Source organism: Mirounga leonina, unplaced genomic scaffold (genome assembly GCF_011800145.1).
Source record: "Mirounga leonina isolate KUSES-001 unplaced genomic scaffold, KU_Mleo_1.0 Mir_175, whole genome shotgun sequence".
In the NCBI taxonomy this organism is placed as follows: domain Eukaryota; kingdom Metazoa; phylum Chordata; class Mammalia; order Carnivora; family Phocidae; genus Mirounga; species Mirounga leonina.
The window spans coordinates 32,394,208-32,416,202 of NW_023270453.1; the positions used below are offsets into that span (position 1 = coordinate 32,394,208).

At 42.0% G+C, this 21,995-nt stretch overlaps 1 protein-coding gene across 1 annotated transcript in view; it reads left to right on the forward strand.

The window, feature by feature from the left end:
• The first annotated feature begins 8,778 nt into the window (after positions 1 to 8,778).
• Positions 8,779 to 21,995, forward strand: part of ERCC4 (ERCC excision repair 4, endonuclease catalytic subunit) — a 30,551-nt gene continuing 17,334 nt past the window's right edge. The window contains exons 1-7 of the mRNA XM_035022301.1: positions 8,779 to 8,992; positions 10,150 to 10,330; positions 14,821 to 15,016; positions 16,195 to 16,402; positions 19,271 to 19,451; positions 20,422 to 20,550; positions 21,492 to 21,602. Coding sequence (XP_034878192.1) covers positions 8,786 to 8,992; positions 10,150 to 10,330; positions 14,821 to 15,016; positions 16,195 to 16,402; positions 19,271 to 19,451; positions 20,422 to 20,550; positions 21,492 to 21,602 — 1,213 coding nt within the window. The 5' untranslated portion in view covers positions 8,779 to 8,785. The remainder of the gene's footprint in view (positions 8,993 to 10,149; positions 10,331 to 14,820; positions 15,017 to 16,194; positions 16,403 to 19,270; positions 19,452 to 20,421; positions 20,551 to 21,491; positions 21,603 to 21,995) is intronic.

A 21,995-nucleotide genomic window follows, 5' to 3' on the forward strand; every position in this document is an offset into this window, starting at 1 on the left:
CAGAGGAAAGGCATGACCAGTATTAGACTTTCTTCTGCAGCAACCTCCCAGCCAAGTCCCAGAGCTCTGGAAGCCAGACTTTGTGTCCCCGGGTAGAACACTGGTGGATTCTTCTCCCAAGAAACAAATGTGACCAAGAGAAAATATCTAGAGAACGTGAAGCATGGAGGTCCCTCGATGAAGCCAGTTAGTCCCCCAGCCCCGCCCATGCACACTGATAGCCAAGAAACCAATGCGGGGCTCTGCCAACCATCAAATATGTCCATTCCAATTACACCTGGCTAGCCCCAGGAAGAAGTGGCACTCTTCAGTTGAAAGCAAGTCTTAGAGGCTAGGACAAGAACTGTTTTCCCTCAAAGTTTCCAGCAGATGGGGGAATTAATGTTTCCATTTTGAATGGAATGTGGGCAGCAGGGCTCTATCTGGGTGGCACACCATAGCATCCGCTACACTGACGGACCTTCACATTCTTCGATGAAACTCATGGTTTAAAAAAAAAAAAAAAATCAAGGATTTATCGGAAAGTGGCACAGGAGGGGAAAAGAAGAAAGAATGCTATTTACTTTATTTTTTCCAGATTGAGTAAAGAACTAACCTTGTGATGTATTTGTCTTAAAGAGTAATTCCCATGAATAAGCTATTTCACAACCTTTCTTCCACTGAAATGATAGGTAAACTATCAAACTATTTCCTCCTTCTGTCGTTCCAAGCACTTGTCTTGACTTCGAAACATAATTCCTGACTCCAAATGTCAATGCTGTATAACCTATCTCCCTGTGCAGGTAAAACTGGGCAATGATTAGATCTACATTAAATAATAATAAATTCCACTTTTGAAATAAATCAACTTTGAATTTCCTGAAACTTTTTTTTTTTAACCGAGAAAGCACCTTCACCCCAAGGCATTTCTTAGGAAAATATAAAAAGCAAACTCCAAATTAAGAAGAGGTCAGGACATGCATCATATTATCTCACTGATATGAGGAATTCTTAGTCTCAGGAAACAAACTGAGGGTTGCTGGAGTGGTGGGGGGTTGGGAGGGATGGGGTGACTGGGTGATAGACATTGGGGAGGGTATGTGCTATGGTGAGCGCTGTGAATTGTGTAAGACTGTTGAATCACAGACCTGTACCTCTGAAACAAATAATACATTGTATGTTAAAAAAAAAAAAAGAAGAAGATAGTAGGAAGGGAAAAATGAAGGGGGGGAAATCGGAGGGGGAGATGAACCATGAGAGACTATGGACTCTGAGAAACAAACTGAGGGTTCTAGAGGGGAGGGGGGTGGGAGGATGGGTTAGCCTGGTGATGGGTATTAAAGAGGGCACGTTCTGCATGGAGCACTGGGTGTTATACACAAACAATGAATCATGGAACACTACATCAAAAACTAATGATGAAATGTATGGTGATTAACATAACAATAAAATAAAATTTAAAAAAAAGAAGAGGTCAGGAAAAGAGCAGGCTATGAAAAAATATTTTGATAGGTTATAATTTAATTTCATTTATTTAATGAATTAATGCTCTTATCCCCAAAATGCAGCACAATGTATATTTGATATCTTATTTTTTATTGAATTCAATTTTTATTAATGTTAATTTTATTTAACTTTTAATACATTTTTGAACCAAGGGGTTCAAAATAACAAATATAAGATAAACAGTGAACAACATCTCCCTCTCCTCCTTGTTCCCATCGGTCTAATTTCCTCCAATAAAAAAACCAACAGTCTTAGCTTCTTATATATCTTACCAGATTTTCTTTATGTATATTCAAGCATAAATATATATTGACAAAAATATCTTACACATCATTCTGTACTTTGCTTTTTTTCACTTAACAAAATCAATTGCTTTTGATTAATGAGAAACCACAGGGCTTTGGGGGACAGACTGCAACAAAATATTAGGATTTTTTGGTAATCATAATATTCTTGCATGTATGCTTGGGATGATAACTAGCTATTACTTATACTTTGTAGATTTAATTCTGTATACATGCTCCACCCCAATGACAAGTTCCTACAGGAAAATGACATGGTTTATTTCTTTTTAAGATTGTCATAGTCACTACAAGCAATGTGATCCAAAAATCAGACCCAAATTTATTGTCTTCCACCTGTTTCTTCCTCTGACTGTGCTTCTATGAAACTAGGTAGAACCATATTTGGAGAAAATACCAAAAGTCTATGTGTAAGTCCCCTTGTGACAAGATGCCAGGGAAATGCACTCCCCCCATCACTACCCCTACTTTCCCTTCCTCACAAGAAACACTAACTCCAAATCAAGCAAATGGATTACAACAGTGTCAGCAGTGTCTAGTGACAAAGACAAGCAGCTCTTTTTTTTTTAAGATTTTATTTATTTATTTATTTGAGAGAAAGAAAGAGTGAGAACATAAGCAGGGGGAGGGGCAGAGGGAGAAGCAGACTCCCCGCTGATCAGGGAGCCGGATGCAGGACTCGATCCCAGGACCCAGGGATCATGACCTGAGCTGAAGGCAGATGATTAACTGACTGAGCCACCCAGGCGCCCCATAAATGAACAGCTCTTAGAACCTTGTCATTCACAAGGGCAGAGCTCTTTGTCAAGGCTATCTTCGGGGCTTGTGTAGTCACTAGGATCCCATGCTCAGAAGGGCTCCAGGCTTGGCTGAGTGTTCTGCTGTTGCCATCTTGAAATTCCCATTACTTTTTTAACAGGATGCCCTGAATTTTCTTTTGCACTGGATCCCACAAATTATGTGGCTAGTCCTCTGTCCCTTGTCAGAATACATTCTGAGAGGGAGGATGCAGTAAGAGAAAAGGAATGTCTCTAAAAATAAGGAAAACACACACAGTTCACAAAGCTTGCCTGACTTAAGTATTTTTCCCCCCCAGGGGAGAGCCTCCTCTGAGCTCCTCGTAAATCCGTACAAAAGGTTAATTGCCTAATCCATAAGAACCACTATCATTTTCAGATGTCCTTGCAAAGAGGGGCAGGTAATTGGTTTTCACGTTCAGATTCATTCTTACTTTTTTTTTTCCTTTTCCTTTAATGACGAATGGTTTGTCAAACAGTAAAAATATTTTTATTTTAATTACACAGTCATCAAAAGACCTTATTTCCAAGAGAAGAGATTAGTTTAATGATTAAATTCCCTCTGCCTCTATGAGTAATAATTAGTTAACCAAATACAAGTCTTCTCTCAGTGGACTTATGATACAGTATTAGTACACAGGTGACTTCATTTTCAGAGAATTAATGTAAGTGATCCACACCAGTGGGTCTCCCATGGACCTCAGATCCCCAGCAAAATTCTGCAAGTATTGCAACGGTTTCCTCCATCCTGTGTGTACCATCCCTTGCCTTCAGACAGAATCATAACAGACCTCTCAAGGTCATACACTAAAAATTTTCAAATGCTTCTAGATACTGTCGGGATTAATAAACCACAAATCTATTTGAAACTGTTGCTGAATTCATAGTAGCTTTTTAAAAGTATTGTTGCAACCAACAGACACAAAACTCCTGCTGTCATCATGAGGGATTGATCCAAGAGCGTTCTGAGTTTACGTTAAAGGGATGCATACGCATGGAAAGGATGGGGACCATATGAGCCACATGTTCAAGTCTAAATGACTCAGGATGGCACTCATGGGCTGCCAGGGGCAGGCATCTAAGGAGGCAGTTGGGGGAGGGGTATCCACAGGTTTAGAAGTCAGGTAGACTGTGCTCCTTGCTCCAACTTAGTTGGGGGCCTTGGACAAGCTACTTACCCTCTCTATGTCTTATTCTCCTCACTGGCCAAGGAAGGAAAATAATAGTACCTACCTTATTATGTTAGTGGACACCACCTCATAATGCCCCAGGACACCTTGATCTCCAGGGAGGATCATGGAGGTAGAGGGAGCCCCCATCCCCATATAGGGGGAGGAAAGAGTTGAACAGAGCAAGCTAGAGCCCGGACGGTGGTTAGCAATGTGCCCTGCAGATGCATGGAAAAATCTAGCTGTAGTGTCTGCACATCGCAAACCTATGATAGATATGCCTTGGGTATTGTTACCATGATTAGGTCACTTGCCCACCTGTCTCTAGCTGAGTGGTTTTCCTAACCCACATGATGATTAAAAGCACAATCCAGCTCAGCGTTTCTCAGTCATTTTGTTCATTACCTTTTAAGACATTATTTCCTCTAATTCTTCCTAATTGCCTTCCTCATGAAATTTTAATACAGCAGATGTATTGCAATTCTGTGTGTTATGATTAATTTCATGTGTCAACTTGGCTGGGCCATGAGTTGCAAACCCCACCCCTCGGGTACAGACTTGGAAAGGAGCTGTAGGCTCCTTATGGGGGCTTCTTGGCCAAGCAAGACTGTGGCCTCTGGGGACCCATTCTCTCCAGAGAACATGGGCTGGACACCTTCCCTGAGAGCCAGTCCCAGGATTTTGGGCCCCACCTAGAAACCTCCTTGCTTGTTCTTCACTCCTAACACCCCCATCTTCCTTCAAGTTCTTGACCTGCACCCTCTTTATCCCTCCATGTAAAACTTCTGAAATTCTCTTTTCCTTTCATAATCATCTTTAACCATTTTAAAACTGGACCCCAAAAGTTAGCAACTACGGATTACTTTCCCCTTATGAGAGGGCAGGGGTGATCCAGGCATCAAACGATCCTTGGCATTAAGAGGGAATGTTTGGTGTTAATCCTTAGGGGTACATGTACTTCAGGTCCTAGGATGGGTTGGATTGTTTTAAAAGAGTTGTCATGAAGTTTCTAAATTAAAACTGGTTGAATACTGGGGCGCCTGGGTGGCTTAGTCAGTTAAGCGTCTGCTTTCGGCTCAGGTCATGATCCCAGGGTCCTGGGATTGAGCCCCGCATCGGGCTCCCTGCTTCCTCCTCTCCCACTCCCCCTGCTTGTGTTCCCTCTCTCTCTTTCTCTGTCAAATAAATAAATAAAATCTTTAAAAATAATAATAAAAGAAAAAGAAAAAGAAAAAAACAAAAAAATAAAATTGGTTGAATATTCATGTCCTGCTATATTCTTCATCTCAATTAATCTCTCTAACAATCACATGAGGTAGGTCCTATTACCAGCCCTATGTTTTTTAAAGATCTATTTGTTTGTGAGAAAGTGAGAGAGCAAGAGAGAGCGGGGCTCCATCTCACAACCCCGAGATCATGACCGAGCCAAAACCATGAGTCAGTCGCTCAACTGACTTCACCCCCCAAGCGCCCCTATCAGCCCCATTTTAAAGATGAGGCAACTCAGGCACAGAGAGGTTAAGTAACTTGCATGGGGTCACACAGCTAGTAGGTACCTAAGCTCAGTTTCCAACCTTTAAACCACCACAAGCTAACTCTGAGAGACTCAAAGGTATTCTGGCCCTAGGACAGGAGTTAAGCCCAGGAAGCGTTTGCTCTTTACTCATCTTCTGTATTTAGTAGGCATTCCACATAGGTATGTGAAAGACTGAGGTTGCTAAGAGAAATTGCAGGGCAAGTCAAGCTAAAGGTTAACCAAGGCGTGCTGGGTTCTATCTTGAGTCAGAGGAGAAAATGATGCTTGATCTCATTCACAGCCCAATGCCAAAGACCAAAGGCCAACCACCTGCCCTGTCTCCTCGTGGGCAAAAAACTGAAACTTACAAAGTGGCCTAGAGGGGAGGTGGCTGTGGGGATCAGAACCATCTAGAAAATAAGGAAAGTTTTGCAGAATTATTATGACAGAGGCACAGGAAAAGAGGAAGAAGAAGAAGAAGAATCCCATCACCTTAAGTTGAAAACTTTTTCCAGGGAAAAAACTAAAATGTCGAGACAGAATCTGTGAGAATTTCTAAGTCCATGTCCCCAGAAACCAAACTTTGGCATTAAGTGTTGCCCACCACACGCATATTAAATCTAGAATTCACAAGTTAATAATTGTTAGTGCTGATGAAGTATTTATATAGCACCTGGGAATTGGGTTTTGGTTTTATTATAAAAGCAATATAAGGTCATGGTAAGAAAAACCAACAGAATAGAAAGGAATAAAATAAAATATAAAGGTCTTACTCTGAGGCCAATCACTCATTTCAACTCCCCAGAAGCAACTGCTTTTGTTAAGAGATTTAGTTCCAGAGCTCTCCCATGCAGTCATGGGAAAATATTGTTTGTTTGCTAATGTTTTTAGACAAAGGGGACTGTGCTCTATACTAATGTGTAACTGCTTTCTTCAGTATATAATCACATGTATTGGGTAGCTTGCCACATGATATCCCACTTATTAGAGATGCATGCATGCTTTAATTAGTCTCCTACTATTGGACATGTAGCTGAAATATCTGAGAAATAATGATAGTCCCCGAAACGATTTGACATATAAACATCTTTGTGCAGAAGCTCCCGCTAGAATATAAGTTCTATGGTGACAAAGATGTCGCCTGCTTTGTTCACTGATGAACCCCTAGCATTGGGTACACTGCCTGACATACAGCAGGTGCCCTATAAATGTTTGAGTGAATACATCTTCGTGTGTATGTGTATCTATACAGGTAGTTACATTTTACATATATGTTGACCAATCACCCTCCAAAATTATTGCTTCCCTATATACTCCCATCTAAGTTCTCTTCTGTTTGGTTTTCGTCTCCTGGGGACATCTTAAAGCTCAGTGTAGTAGAAATAATGAATGATTGTCTATGTTTCCCATTGTAGCTGTACCTAGTTAACATGAATTTAGTGGCTTAAAATGACACCAGTTCATTATCTTCCAGAAGTCCAAAGTGGGTTGTCAGTGCTGCGTGTTCCTTCTGAAGCTTTTAGGGTAGAATTCATTTCCTTGTCTTTTGAGGTTTGTGTTCCTTGGCTCTTGGTCCCTCCTACATCACTCCAACCTCTGCTTCCATTGCCACATCTCTTTCTCTGACTCTGACCCTCCTGTCTCCGTCCTTCCTTTATATGGACCCTTGTAATTGACATGGGCCCCACCTGGATGACCCAAGATAATCTCCCCATCTTGAAATCACATCTGCAAAGTCCCATTTGCCACCGAAGATAACATATTCACAGGTCCCAGGGATTACGACATGGATATCTTTGGGGAGCCATTATTCTGCCTACCACAGCTTGGGAATCAGGTTTCAACTTCATTGTCACTTCAACACGCACACCCTAAAGTTGTGTCGCGTTCCCACTTACCACGTCCCGAGCTAAACCTAAGCAATATACCAACTCGCTCAGTGGCCTTGCCCAAGTTATATAACCTCCCTGAGGCTCCATTCTCCCACTCTCAGAATTGGAGAGATTAATACTTGTTTCACTAGGAAATGCTGCATGTAGAATATTGCAGGTAAACCTTTCCATTCAACCAGCATTCGGGAATTATTGCATGCTGTTTTAATCTCGACAAAATGTAAGTAAAACCCTGGTTAAGCAGTAACGGGATAGATCTTCTTGCAAACTGCTGATGCGAATGTAAATTGGTACAGGCTTTCTAGAGGGTAACGTAGCACTGCGAATGTAATGAAAAGCCTTATGTTTGTTCTCTTTATCCCACTAATTACCCATTCTAAGTGCATCTTAGGGGCATGGTTGAATTTACATACTAAAATGTTCGGTGAAAATTATTTATAATGGGGTGGAGGGCTGGAAACAAACTAAATGTCCACAAATAAGGGCTCAGATGAATAAGCGTGGTACATCCTCATGACAGAAATCTCATCAGCTGTGTAAAAGGATTTTGTAGAATACTAAATACCATGTTCGGAGGTTTGTCAAATGTTAGTGACAAACTTGGAACCCTGCCTTATTTATGGCCTCAAATCAATAAGAGAACTGTGTGGTGAGAGAGTGTACATATAAAGAAAACAAAAAAAGATTGAAGGTAGACAGCTCATGATGTTACAGTGGCTATTTCTAGGTCATGGAATAACGAGTGATCTTCATTTTCTAACAAGGATGGCTGGGGGGCAAAGGGATTTTCCACACAGAACAATTCTTCTGGCTGGGTTGTCAGACGGTCCTTGTATAGAACAAAAACTTCCGAAGGTGTCCCTCTAGTGGAAGAAAGGATGCGGCTGCTGCGGGGACACCCGGCTGCGACTTTTTATTCAAGACCTTTCGAGAGAAACAAGAGCCTCAAAGTAGTAAACTATTCTGGATATTCCCCCCAGAAAAATGTTAACAGGGAGGCAGAGGCCAATTGCAAAAGGAAGAATCAAACCTCGCCGTAGGAAACAGGGGCTATTAATTCTAGGCGCGCTTGGAAGACTGACAATTAGCATTTTCATTGCCAAGGTCGGGGAACTACGCTCCTTGGGTTTAGTTCTCCTCTCCTTGCTTTTGGGTAGCTTTGGGTGCTCGTTGTAGATCCAGGCCGCCCAACTCTCAGACCGAAGGGACAAAGCAAGGCGGGTTCACTAAAGGCTCGGGGCTGGAGCCTGAGGCTTGGACATGACACCTGTCAGGAGCGCGGGCACCACCTCCGGACTCTGCGAATCTTCGGCCCCACTCGGCTCCTCTTCGGCTAAGTTCGGCCGGCGCCCCTCCCGGCCGCAACTCTCCTCTTTGGGCTGAACTCCGCGGGCTCTCACCCTGTCGGGCGCGGCTTCCTTCGGCTTCCTTCGACCGAAGCTCGGCTGGGGCTCGGCTCTCCTCGGCGGAGCTCGGCCCAGGCTCGCCTCCGGCTCGGCTCTCCTCGGCTGAGCGCGGCCTACGCTCGGCTCGCGCTCGGCTCTCTTCGGCTTCCTTCGACCGACGCTCGTCTGGGGCTCGGCTCTCTTCGGCCGAGCTCGGCCGCGGCCCCGGAAGGGCGCCCATGGAGCCGGGACTGCCGGCTCGGCGGACAGCTATGGCGCCGCTGCTGGAGTATGAGCGGCAGCTGGTGCTGGAACTACTGGACGCGGACGGGCTGGTAGTGTGCGCCCGCGGGCTGGGCGCGGACCGGCTCCTCTACCACTTCCTCCGGCTGCACTGCCACCCGGCGTGCCTGGTGCTGGTGCTCAACACTCAGCCGGCCGAGGAGGTGCGGCCGGCCGCGCGGGGGGCAGCGGGGACCCCGAGAGCGTTGGGCGCCTCCTGAACGGATGCAGGCCCTGGCGCTTCTGAGGGCGGTGACGGCCCCTGGCGCCGGGGGGAGGGCGTTGAACGGGGGTCTCTGAGGCAGATGCGGGTCCGTGCCACAGCTCGAGGACACCGAGGGTAGGCAGGGTCCCGAGGAGGATGGAGGTTCCTGACACGGACGGGAGGGCTTTGAATGGGCGTCTGCCACGGGTGCAAGGACACTGAGACGGAGGGAGGGGCTCTGAGAGGAGCAGGGGAGTCATTTGAGGAGAATGGGGGCGGAGAGAAGGATGGGAGGTCCCTGAAGAGGACAGGGGTGTCTAGAGAGGGATACGGACAGGAACGGAGCTGGGGGGCGAGGGGCACTGGGTCAGAAGGGCCGGGAGCTGGCAGCTGAGGATGTTGGGGAAGGGCACCTGCGGTTAGGGAATGGAGGACACTGAAGACCGAAGGGGGACGCACCTCTGCTAAGACAGGGGCTCGGTATTGAGAGGTGGCACAGCCTGTTCCGACGAGTCTGATGAGCCCCTTGCTAGAGCAGGTGGCCAGGAGGAAGCTGTCCGCAGAGAATGACCACAGACTCCTTGAGGGTGGCGATCCGTCTGATCTGTCTGGGTGTCCCCAGCACCCCACACAGAGCCTAGCACAAGGCAGGGCCCCCAGTAGAGGAAGTGTTCAACTGAAGATACAAAGGGCCAAGTGGCCGTTGACATGAAATCCCCCCTGGGGTGGATCGGGACGGAACTCGCAGTCTAAACCACCACCCGGGAAAAGGATTCCTTGTGATGTCCTCACGTAGTTCGCTTGCCTGCAAACCTGGCTTTGGCGGGGCGTATTTTGTAGCTAGCAGAAGTCTTTTAACCGAGGGCTTAAAGCTCCTTTTCTGTTGTTAAAATGCTAATAACAACTCAAGTGCAATGATTCCTTAGTGCAAACCCCAAAACGAAACAAAAATAAAAGCCTGGCTAAATGTAGATGATTGGCGGATCAACATAAAGTAGTAACTTGGTTTGTACATTCCTCAAGTGTATTGTCTCTCGTTTTAAATTCAAAGACCTGCAACCTAATAAAAACTGCCCTGTATTCAACAGCCTACTAATAAAATTTGGTTTGATTTAGGAGTACTTTATCAATCAGCTGAAGATTGAAGGAGTCGAACACCTCCCTCGCCGGGTAACAAATGAAATCACAAGTAACAGCCGCTATGAGGTCTACACACAAGGAGGTGTGATATTTGCAACAAGTCGAATACTTGTGGTCGACTTCTTGACTGATAGAATACCTTCAGATTTAATTACCGGTAAGAATTGGAAACCTTGTGATTTGTATATAAATCGGCACTTTTTTGTGTCTGTCCCCTCTGCTAAACTCAACTAGAACCTCCTTGTGAGCAGCACTGGATGTTTTTGCTCTACGTTGTGCTTCCAGTTGTTAGCACAATACCAGACACATTTTAGATGCTTAAAAAGTATTTGTGGCCCGAATAACTAACTAAATTAGTAAGTAAAGTAAGAATGACTCTTCCTTGTTTCCTAAACTCATATCTGGTAAATACTTGGTAATTGGCTGGCCTTTTAGAACCTAATCAGACTTGAAATGTTTACAAATATTCTTTGTATATTTCCTAAAATATTTGGTTTTCTCTCTAAAGAGTTTTTTCCCCCATGATTTGAAATTAAACTAAGCAGTTGCTTAATTATTTTGAGAAGTATGGTTTAGTTTTAGTTAGAATTAATATAGAAAAGGAATTATTTTTCATTATTATTCGTCCTTTTGGAAACCTTTTCTGATTTTTCCCAAAGGTAACCTGAGGGCCCTAACTCGCTGCTCTCAGATTACCCTTTGCTTCTCCCCAGTCATAGCAGTAAAGAACACTACATTATCTTTGCCTGTTTGTCTGTCTCACTCATGAGATAACAAGCTTCATAAGCATAAGGGACAACTTGTTCATCCCAGGCTAAGTAACTAGTGCGGATATTTGTTGGATAAAATGATGCATGAATATGCTGTGACCTTCAGTGAACTTCTGGAGGGCAGAGAGACTGTGATATTCATAATCATACTTCCCATTATGGCCCTGAATGTAGAAGACCCTCAAGAAATATTTAATGAATAAATGTATGAACGAATGCTTTTTGTGGTTCATGGTAAACTAATTGAAGAACAGTGTTGTTATAGTTTTGTAACATTTATAATTGTCATCAGCCAGGCCCAGGCAGTGAGGTCTGACTCACCTGGCTTTGAATGATGATGCCACCACTTACAAGCAAGTTACTTAATTTTAATAAGGCTCAAGTCTTCTTTTCTTTTCTTTTCTTTTCTTTTTTTTTTTTTAAGATTTTATTTATTTATTTGACAGAGACAGAGATAGTGAGAGTAGGAACACAAGCAGCAGGAGGGGGAGAGGGAGAAGCAGGCTTCCCCCCGAGGAGGGAGCCCGATGTGGGACTCGATCCCAGGACCCTGGGATCATGACCTGAGCCGAAGGCGGACGCTTAACGACTGAGCCACCCAGGCACCCTCAAGTCTTCTTTTCTTTTTCTCATTTCTTTAAATTGAGAAAATAGCACTTCCCAGAGTTATCATAAGGATTAAATGAGTGAAAATAAATTGTTCAAGATAGTGCCTGGGACATACTAAACAGTAAATAATAGCAAAAAAAAAAAAAAAAAAAGTATTGGCTTTTCATTACCAGAAATTCTGATACATCATAAAGTCTTTTACTGGTTGCTGCTTTCTTTTCAGCTTGGTTTTATATTTATTTAAGTGGATAAAATGGGGAGGGAAATGTACTGGAACCACCACTAGATGTCAGTATTGCTCTGACTTTTAGTAGCCGTTCAACCCAATTAGGCAGAGAGCAATAATGAATCAAAGAAACATCCAGATTATAGCTTATAGGTAATTAGGTAGCTCCTAATTAAAAGCACAAAATTCTGTATCCATTTCTGATCATGTCCCAACCAGTAATGAAGCTGGAGCTGCTGCTGCCGCTTGGCTGAATGGAATGCAGATGAATACCAGAAGAGAATCCCTTCAGATTCTGCATCCTGGAGGGATTGGCCCCCAGAGGCTCCCCATGGCACTTTCACCACGGCTCTCACAGACCAAACAGCAGTCCTTGAAGCATGTAACCCTCCAGAAGGTTCTGAATGCCCTCTGCCCTAATTTTTGCCCCCTCTCACTACCTATGAAATTCACTACCACACCCCACGCAAGGGTCCTCGCCAACCACAACTCCTCAGCAGTGAGAGAAGTGTGTACATAGTTACCCTGATGGTACTTTCAAAAGACAGGACAGGAGGCTTTCATTGCTAAAACGGCTCTGACACCTCCAAATAGAACTGAGGACACACTTTCCATGACAAACTTAAAAAAAAGAAAAAGTTACATGTTAGATTTGTGCACACAGTGCTATAATTCAGTTTTATGTTCATTCAACAAACATTAAATTTACTAAGGGTCCCTTGTTTGGCAGGAATGTGGTAGGTGCTGATGGTAGAAAGATCAATGAGACTGTGTGGTGAGCTCCTGAGTTAAGCTGCTCCTAGGTTTGAGCCCACCTCACCGTGCGCCAAAGGTGTGATCTTGGGCAAATTGCTTAATTTGTATGACTCAGTTTACTCATCTGTAAATGGAAGCCTGTAACAGTGCCTTCCTCCTGGGATAGTGTGAGGGTGAAATGAGATCATGTATGTAAAATTCTCCACATTGTGCTCAGTACATGGTAAAGCATTCTCTGATTACTGCTTGTTGTGATGTCCTTGTCTTCAAGCAGTTTAGTGGAGGAGACAGAAAGAAGTAATCACAGTACAGTATGAGATACAAATTGTCATGGGAGCATAAAAATGAAATGTAACTAGGCTTTTATGAGACTGCAGTTGCCCCCAGAAATACAGCCTGCTTGTGTTTTCTTTTTTTTTTTAAGATTTTATTTATTTATTTGAGAGGGAGAGAGAGCATGAGTGGGAGGGAGGCACAGAGGGAGAGGGAGAAGCAGGCTCCCCGCCGAGCAGGGTGCCTGATGCAGAACTCGATCCCAGGACCCCAAGATCATGACCTGAGCTGAAGGCAGACGCTTAACCGACTGAGCTACCCATGTACCCCTGCTTATGTTATCATGTTGCTAGTTTTTAAAATGGTGGGGGGGGGGGGAGAGTCCTCAGGTGGTGTCACTTAGGAAGAACCAGGCTTTGTCCTCAGACCCCCCTGATTTGGAACCTTTAGTCTCCCATTGTTTGTTGGATGACCTTGATCAACTTATTTCCCTCTCCTGATCTCATAATAATACCTACCTCATAGAATTCTCATGAGGATTAAATGAATAACAATCCAGTAAAGTACCTGACCCCTGCACCTGGGATAGAATAGTTCTCTTCCTCCTCCTCCTGGGTTTTCTAAAGAATGACAGTCTTTTGGAACACAACATTTCCTTAAATTGAGGTTCATCTTTCCTTTGGAAGTCCCCTTTTATTACTTTAACCTTGTGTGATATTTCAGTCTAGGCCAGCAAGTGTAGCCCAGGAAAGTACTTGGAAAAGTCCAACGACTAGGTCCAGAATCCTTGCTCAGTAGTAAGTTTGTTACATGTATGTATTGCAGTTGTTGAAAATCCTTTGTCTACAAATTGCTAAATAACACTATTAATTTCTACTGTATCTGAAAAACAATTTGCTTAGCTAGAATAAATGGTAGCTCCATCCACCTCAATCCAAAATTTAAGCACCAAAACAGTAGAATCTGAATTGGGCTCACTGAACTAGTAGAAGAAGGGGTCACAAATCACTCCCAGACCCTAGGAGTGATGTGAATTGGTTCAAAAACACATAAGCACATTTATGACAAATTTATATATAAGCTAATGGCTTGATGTAGGTCTAAGAGACTGAGAATCATCATAGAATAATTGAGTTTTTGATTCAGAAATGACATGTGCAGTCTCGTGTCATCTGTGTTCCTAATTCATCACTAATCGCACTGCATCAAAATGGCACATGTACGTATAATGTCATGTGGATTTATTATATATACATATGAAAGATCATCTGGTCCAGTATTCTCATTTTATAAATAAGGAAACGCAATAATTGTCCTTGTTTTTGTGATCTCAGAGGTGTCAATCACACCACCCCAAAACACAGAGGTAGTAAATACATTCATTAAAGGTTTTTATTTTAATGGACTAATTTACCTCTCAGTTGAATATACTCGGATTCCAAAAATTGAATTACTCTAATAGGTGATGCAGATGTGGCCCAGACTTCTGAATTACCGCTTTTATGTAGACCACATCTGGTTCACCTATAAAAAGAGAATCCGTGAGCCACTTCGCTTTCAGAGATTCTTCCACCATGCCAGACACGCCCCACGCCAAGGCCTTTGCTCTTACTGTCCCTCAGCCGGAACTCTCCTGGCGCACGTGGTGACAAGGCTCACCTCCTCATTTCCATCTAGCCGTGGCTCAGGTAGGTTCTCAGTGAGGCCACCCTACCTAAAGTTGCAACCACCACCCCTTGCACATGCCCCCCCTCCTCCCGATTCATTTTTTTTCCTGCCTAGCACTTATTACTCTATAGCCTACTAAACAGTGCACGTGTTTATATTGTGTATCATAAGGACCATGAGGACAGGGATTTATGTATTGTGTGTTCACTGCCGCATCCCCCACCGAGATCAGTGCCTGCCCATGCCCAAGTAGGTACTCAGGAGAGACATGGTGAATAAGCAAATGAAAATGAGCATGAATGTCCATGACTATTTTGCCATCTAAATTAAAAAATTTCCTCTCAGGCATCTTGGTGTACAGAGCTCACAGGATAATCGAGTCTTGTCAAGAAGCCTTCATCTTGCGTCTGTTTCGCCAGAAAAACAAGCGTGGCTTTATTAAAGCTTTCACAGACAACGCTGTCGCCTTTGATACTGGTTTTTGTCACGTGGAAAGAGTGATGAGGAATCTTTTTGTAGGCAAGCTCTATCTGTGGCCAAGGTAAACAGCACTACGCGACAAATTTCTGTGAGAGAATCTGCCATAACTTAAGTGTGCACTTTAACATGATGTAAAATGTACTGTAATTGCACCTGATACGTGATTGCCAGGTTCATAACAAGTGCGTCAAATAGAAATAGATGGTCTCCACACCCGTGGTTCTTTTACAAGGAGAGAGATTTGATAGTTATTTTTCTGGTAGCCCATCAAATCCGTCCAAGGGCAGCCACTTTATTCCTTCTTGTATGTTTAGCGAGACCCCCAGGGAATCTAGAGACTCACATGTACAACAGCTTTAGGTGAACTGTAGATTTATTGGCTAAGACTCCCACTTCACTTTGAAAATTACCCGTCGGGGAATAAAGCACAAAGATTTTTGAAGAATTGATGTAAATGTCTAGGAAAAACCATAAGGTTCCAGTGTTCCAACACCTTGCACCTAGGCTAATATGTATTTTGGTTTCTTGATTATACCTTATTAAAGGGATCGGCATACTTTTTCTGTGAAGGGCCAGATGGTAACTATTTTGGGCTTTGCAGGCCACGCGATCTGACACGCTGATCCAGCTCAGCTGTTAGAGCAGCAAAGCAGCCGTAGATGGTCCGTACACAGTGGGCGTGGCTGTGTTCCCCTAAAACTCGTTCTGAAACCAGGCACCGGGTTCAGCCCAGACAATAGTTTTGCTGACCCCTGCCTTATTTGAATGATAACGTCCATGCGTTGAGGTTAAAAGTATTCCTGAAAAAACAAACTGAGGGTTGCTGGAGTGGGGGGTGGGGTGGGAGGGATGGGGTGACTGGGTGATAGACACTGGGGAGGGTATGTGCTCTGGTGAGCGCTGTGAATTGTGCAAGACTGTTGAATCTCAGATCTGTACCTCTGAAACAAATAATGCAATATATGTTAAGAAAAAAAAAAGAAGAAGGTAGCAGGAGGGGAAGAATGAAGGGGGGGAAATCGGAGGGGTGGACGAACCATGAGAGACGATGGACTCTGAAAAACAAACTGAGGGTTCTAGAGGGGAGGGGGGTGGGAGGATGGGTTAGCCTGGTGGTGGGTATTGAGGAGGGCACACTCTGCATGGAGCACTGGGTGTTATGCACAAACAATGAATGAGACTAGAAATACACAGCTCTTGAAATTCAAGAAAATCTTTGGAAACTATTTGTCTCTATAGGTTCCACGTGGCAGTGAACTCGTTTTTAGAGCAGCACAAACCTGAAGTTGTGGAAATTCATGTTTCTATGACGCCCGCCATGCTTGCTATACAGACCGCCATACTAGACATTTTAAATGCATGTCTGAAGGAGCTCAAGTGCCATAACCCGTCCCTTGAAGTGGAAGATTTGTCTTTAGAAAATGCTATTGGGAAACCCTTTGACAAGGTACTCCGTCTCTTTTCCTTTTAAGCACAGTTTGTGATGTTATAATTTTAAAGACTCCAAGTTATTTTAGTAATTGCAGTGTCCTTAACAGGAATTTGCTGTTATTTTAGAATTAATTTGGAGCTGATTTAAGGATAGCTTCTTTGGTTTTCTGGAAAGTAATCATTTGTAGTAAAATACATGGACCGACACATAAGCACACCTCTGATTTTTGCAGTTATGCAGTGATTATCTCGTATTTTAAGTATAATTAAGAGAAGGATAAATAACCTTTTTTGCTCTGAAATGACAGCATTTGGATATCTACAGGTAGAAGAGTTTTTACATAAGAATACTTCATGATTTATGAGCTTTTGTTTGGAATAAAAATAATTGGGATGAGTTTTCATTACTGAGGAATGTGAACCTTGCTCTCTTAAAATTACATTTTGAATTGAGAAAATGGTAAGACTAAGACTTTAGTTCAAGGAACTTTTATTCTAACTGATTTTGTTTGTTTTTTTGCAGTGAAAGAACATGTGCACATGCGTGAGGAGGGGGAGGGACATAGGGAGAGGGAGAGAGAGAGTCTCAAGCATACTCCACGCTGAGTGTGGAGCACAATGCAGGACTCAATCTCTTGACCCTGAGATCATGACCTGAGCTGAAATCAAGAGTGGGGCACTTGGGGTGCCTGAGTGGCTCAGTCGTTAAGTGTCTGCCTTCGGCTCAGGTCATGATCCCAGGGTCCTGGGATCGAGCCCCACATCGGACTCCCTGCTTGGCAGGAAGCCCACTTCTCCCTCTTCCACTCCCCCTGCTTGCATTCCTGCTCTCACTGTCTCTCTCTCTGTCAAATAAATAAATAAAATCTTTAAAAAAAAAAAAGAGTCAGACGCTTAACTGACTGAGCCACCCAGGCACCCCTCTAACTGATTTACTTTTATCATAGATGAGTATTAATACAGGTCCATAAATGTTGAAGATTGAATTGTAGATCCAGAAAATGCTGACTTTTAAAAATTTCTGGACAGCTTTTTTTTGTTTGTTTTTCATATTTTGGTGGAACAAATTCCTGTCTTAAACTCTGAATCAATCTGTCACTGGAAATAATGCATAGTGATTATTAAGAAAGAAAAATTTAACTCCTCATTTCTCTGATTCTTCGAAAAAGTCATTTTACTGTGAAATAATTATACATGAAACTAATTTCATGTGTTTTGTTCCTCTGTTCTTAATGGTTGGTGCATGATCAAACAACAACAACAACAAAAAACCATCAAAAATAAACCTTCACGTTCTTTTAATAGAATGTATATGTTGTTAGAAAAAAACAAAATATAGCCTAATATGTTTTGTACTAAGTTTCTGTTTATCATTCCCTGGCTAGTAAAAGTCAAAGTATTATTTTGGATATTCTTTTAGCAACCAAAGGTAAATGCAGACATAACTTTGCATCTTGTTAGAAAATTTAACTTTTGTAGGTGATTTTACCAAACAGGTATGCAGTTATATGTTCCAGTTTGTCTAGGACAGTTACAGTATCTACCTGTTGTCCTGGAATAATTATTAATAATATAATTTCATTTTCACAAGAGTCCCAGTTTGGACAATAAATTATACGGCCATCCAAATAATTATTCCTGCTGAGTATTAATTCTCTTAGATAAGATGCCACATAGTGATAGTGCTTCCATATCAAGCTATAAGTATTATCCTTTTAGTTACAAAATCAGTTTGTAAAGGGTGTGTGTATGTGTATAATATAGCTGTGGGTATGTAGATACCTATATAGTATATACAAAAAGCTATTTTGTGCTTTAGGCAACTTTTTTTTTTTAAGATTTTACTTATTTTATTTGAGAGAGAGAGCAGGGGAAGGAGCAGTGGGGAAGGGAGAGGGAGAGAATCTCCAACAGACTCTGCACTGAGTGCAGAGCCCAATACGGGTCTTGATCTCATGACCCTGAGATCATGACCTGAGCCAAAACCAAGAGGTGGTTGCTTAACTGACTGAGCCACCCAGGTGCTCCTACTTTTTAGGGTCTTAAAAAAATTCAAATTTAGTCCATTGATAATTTAACAAGTATTTTCCCATCCATGAATCTCATTAAAAAACAAAACAAAAAACCCTAAGTAAATCTTTTACACCACCAAATTAAGATACATTGTTATTTAATTTGATGCCATGTAGTTTCCCTGATATATGCCCTCTGTTCCCTGTCCAACTGGATCCCACATTTTTATCTATATAGGATAGGGTCACAGCCAAACTTGACAGAAATTGATACGTCTAAGCTATGTGCTTTGACCCATCATAAAAACAAATGATTGGGGGGCACCTGAGTTGCTCAGTCGTTAAGTGTCTGCTTTCGGCTCAGGTCATGATCCTAGGGTCCTGGGATCGAGTCCCACATCAGGCTTCCCTGCTCATCGGTAAGCCTGCTCTCCCTCTCCCACTCCCCCTGCTTGTGTTCCCTCTCTTGCTGTGTCTCTCTCTGTGTCAAATAAATAAATAAAATCTTAAAAAAAAAAAAAAAAGACTGGTTATCTGATGTTTATCAGGCCTTTTCTCCTCATAATGTAAATATGAATAAATATAAATTGACTCTCTGATCACAAAGATTCTAGGGATAAGACACTGCTTTATATTTGAAAATTTAAACATGGTTATTAGAATCTTATGAACTGAAATTTTCTATCCGCTTTCTTGGGAGATGATGTTGGGAGTTTTTTTGTGTGTGTATGGTAAAATATACATAACATAAAATTTACCACCCTAACCATTTTTAGGTATACGGGGATAATGTTCATTGAAAGTATAATTTGTATTAATAATAGCTTTATTGAACATATTTTTAGGAATACTAAATTTTATTCTTGTTTTAGACAATCCGCCATTATCTGGATCCTTTGTGGCACCAGCTTGGAGCCAAGACTAAGTCCTTGGTTCAGGACTTGAAGATATTACGAACTTTGCTGCAATATCTCTCTCAGTATGATTGTATCACATTCCTTAATCTTCTGGAATCTCTGAGAGCAACAGAGAAGGCTTTTGGTCAGAATTCAGGTGGGAGATAAAAATACTAATATTATTATGGGAGCTGGTTTGAATAAAGTGTTGGATTTTGTTGGGGAATCAGATGTAGGGAGTGCTATATTCAACTATGTGGTATACTAAGATTTCAAATTATATTTTATGTTCATAGCACAAGGATGTAGGCTTTATTGATAGCTAATGTTTCCGCCTACTTAACTTCTGTTCTGTATAATAATAAATATTCATATCCATTCCAGGCGACTTTATTTCTAGAAAAGACTCTGTATATTACAGGCAGCCCCCAACTTAGAAATAGGTTGTGTTCTGGAAGTTTAGTTGTTAAGAACTTCAAATTCATTTTCTCCAAAGAAATGGCAAGGCAGTTTAGGGTTTCATCAGCCAGAGTGCTGAATACTGAGGAGGTTTGTAGGGAAACATACATATACAACTGGCCACCATCTTGTTTGTCTACCAACCACATCTGCCCCCACTGTCGTGGCCTCTGTCACTGGCTAGACCACTGATTTTCAAAGTGTAGTCCATGGGCCCCTGAGGCCCAGATTTAATACAATTAATAATTTTTACCTCTTCCCCAGGGACATTCTTAAGTAATAAACTACAAATGCATGACAATGAAGAATACACTGACCGCTGATCCCTTTGGTTCCACTGCCTTGATTACGCTTGGGCACCAGCACTGGAAATGTCAGCACAGTGGGGGGAAAATCAAATAATGAGTTAATATTCTTATGAGAGTAGCTTTGAGGTCCAGACTCCCTGAAAACATCTCAGTGACCCCCAGACATCAGTAGGCCACACTTTGAAAACCACTGGTCTAACCAAACAGTGATGGAGGCCACAGTAAGGGGGAAGATGTGGTTCAGAGGAGAACAAGATGGCAGACAGTTGTCCTTCTAGGGCATGTGACCATCAGAGACTCATTAAAATTCATCCTAAATTGAAGGCTTTTTTTTTTTTTTTTTTTAACTTTTCCTATTAGGTTGGCTGTTTCTTGACTCTAGCACCTCAATGTTTGTAAATGCTCGAGCAAGGGTTTACCATCTTCCAGATGCCAAAATGAACAAAAAAGGCAAAATGTCTGAAAAAACAGAGATGAAAGAAGAGCAAGGTATCTTGTAGGCTTGATCTTTAACTGTGTCCTTTATTTAAGTATTTGGTGTGGAAATTCTTATCAAGTCTATATATTAATCCTAAATATCCTTCAGCCATGTGAAAAACGTGTGCCCGTATGTTAAATATATGTTACATGCAATGCATGTTAAAAAGTATCCAGCTGGCAAGTCTTAGAATCCATTGTCAGGGGATTCCAAATAATAGGTGCCAAGTGTCAGTCAGGAGTATTATCACCGCTACGTAAGAGCTACGGATTGATTTTTTTTTTTTTTTAACTTCAGAATAATAACTACTTTTGGCACCTTAAAGTCTTAACAGAATGTTGAACATTCCTTTTAGCTTTAAAAAAATATATACTAGAATGAGGCAAGTATGGATTTTATTCCAACCCTTATCTAGTAGATATAATAAATATCATTGGTTTTTTAAGGCATGGGATAGGGTTGATGCTGACCTTCTGCCTCATTCAAAGGTCTAGTTCAGAACTTAAATATGTTAGTGATGTGTTTGAGTACTAACAGAAACATTTGATTGCTGTCTACTTGTATCCCATCTTCAGGATTGTGAAAGTCAGGGGGATTTTAAAAATAATAAATACTATTACTCTGTACTGATTCTTTCATTTAAATAGCAGCTTATAGCTAGCATCACAATTGACAACAACACAGACTCTTCTCTAATTCGTGACCATGCATGTGACTTGTTCTCAGGGCACTGTGAAACCTCTATTAACGTTGGTCTGGAGTGTGTTTCATTTAGACCTTAATAAATAGACCTTTTTCAAGAAAGAAGATTCTATCTGGCCTCCAGAAAGAGGCTCAAAGGAAGGGGCTTTTGGAATGATGCTTGTGTCATCTGTTGTTTTAAAAGGCTGTGAAATACTTTATGGATAAATGTTATCACGTAGAATGAGGTTATCCTTTTATTTCTGTACAGAAACAAAAAAGGAATTGGTCCTAGAAAGCAACCCAAAGTGGGAAGCATTAACCGAAGTACTGAAAGAAATTGAGGCAGAAAATAAAGAGAGCGAAGCCCTTGGTGGTCCAGGTAGGAGAAAAGAGATGATGACATTTGCTTTCAAAGTGGAGCAAATGAGTCTTCTTTGTTAGTTCTTTAAAAATAACTTACTATGATTTTATTTATAAAATGTAAAAGAATAAATGCCAGAGGAACACTGAAATCCTAGTGGCAGCCTCCTTTTCTATTCATTCGATGTGATTTTCTCCAGGTTGAATCCTTGTATATTCATGAAAGCAGGTTTTTTTGCTGGTTGCCTTCTCAGGACTTCTATTTAAAGAGTCAGCTTATCTCCACCTACATGTTCACCAGGATTTCAATCTGGAATCCCCAAGGAGAAAGCTAATGGGCTTGCTTTATTCTCAGCAAGCATCTTTCCAGAAAAGTCTTCACTGTTCTTTGGAGCAACATTGACCTAGCCCC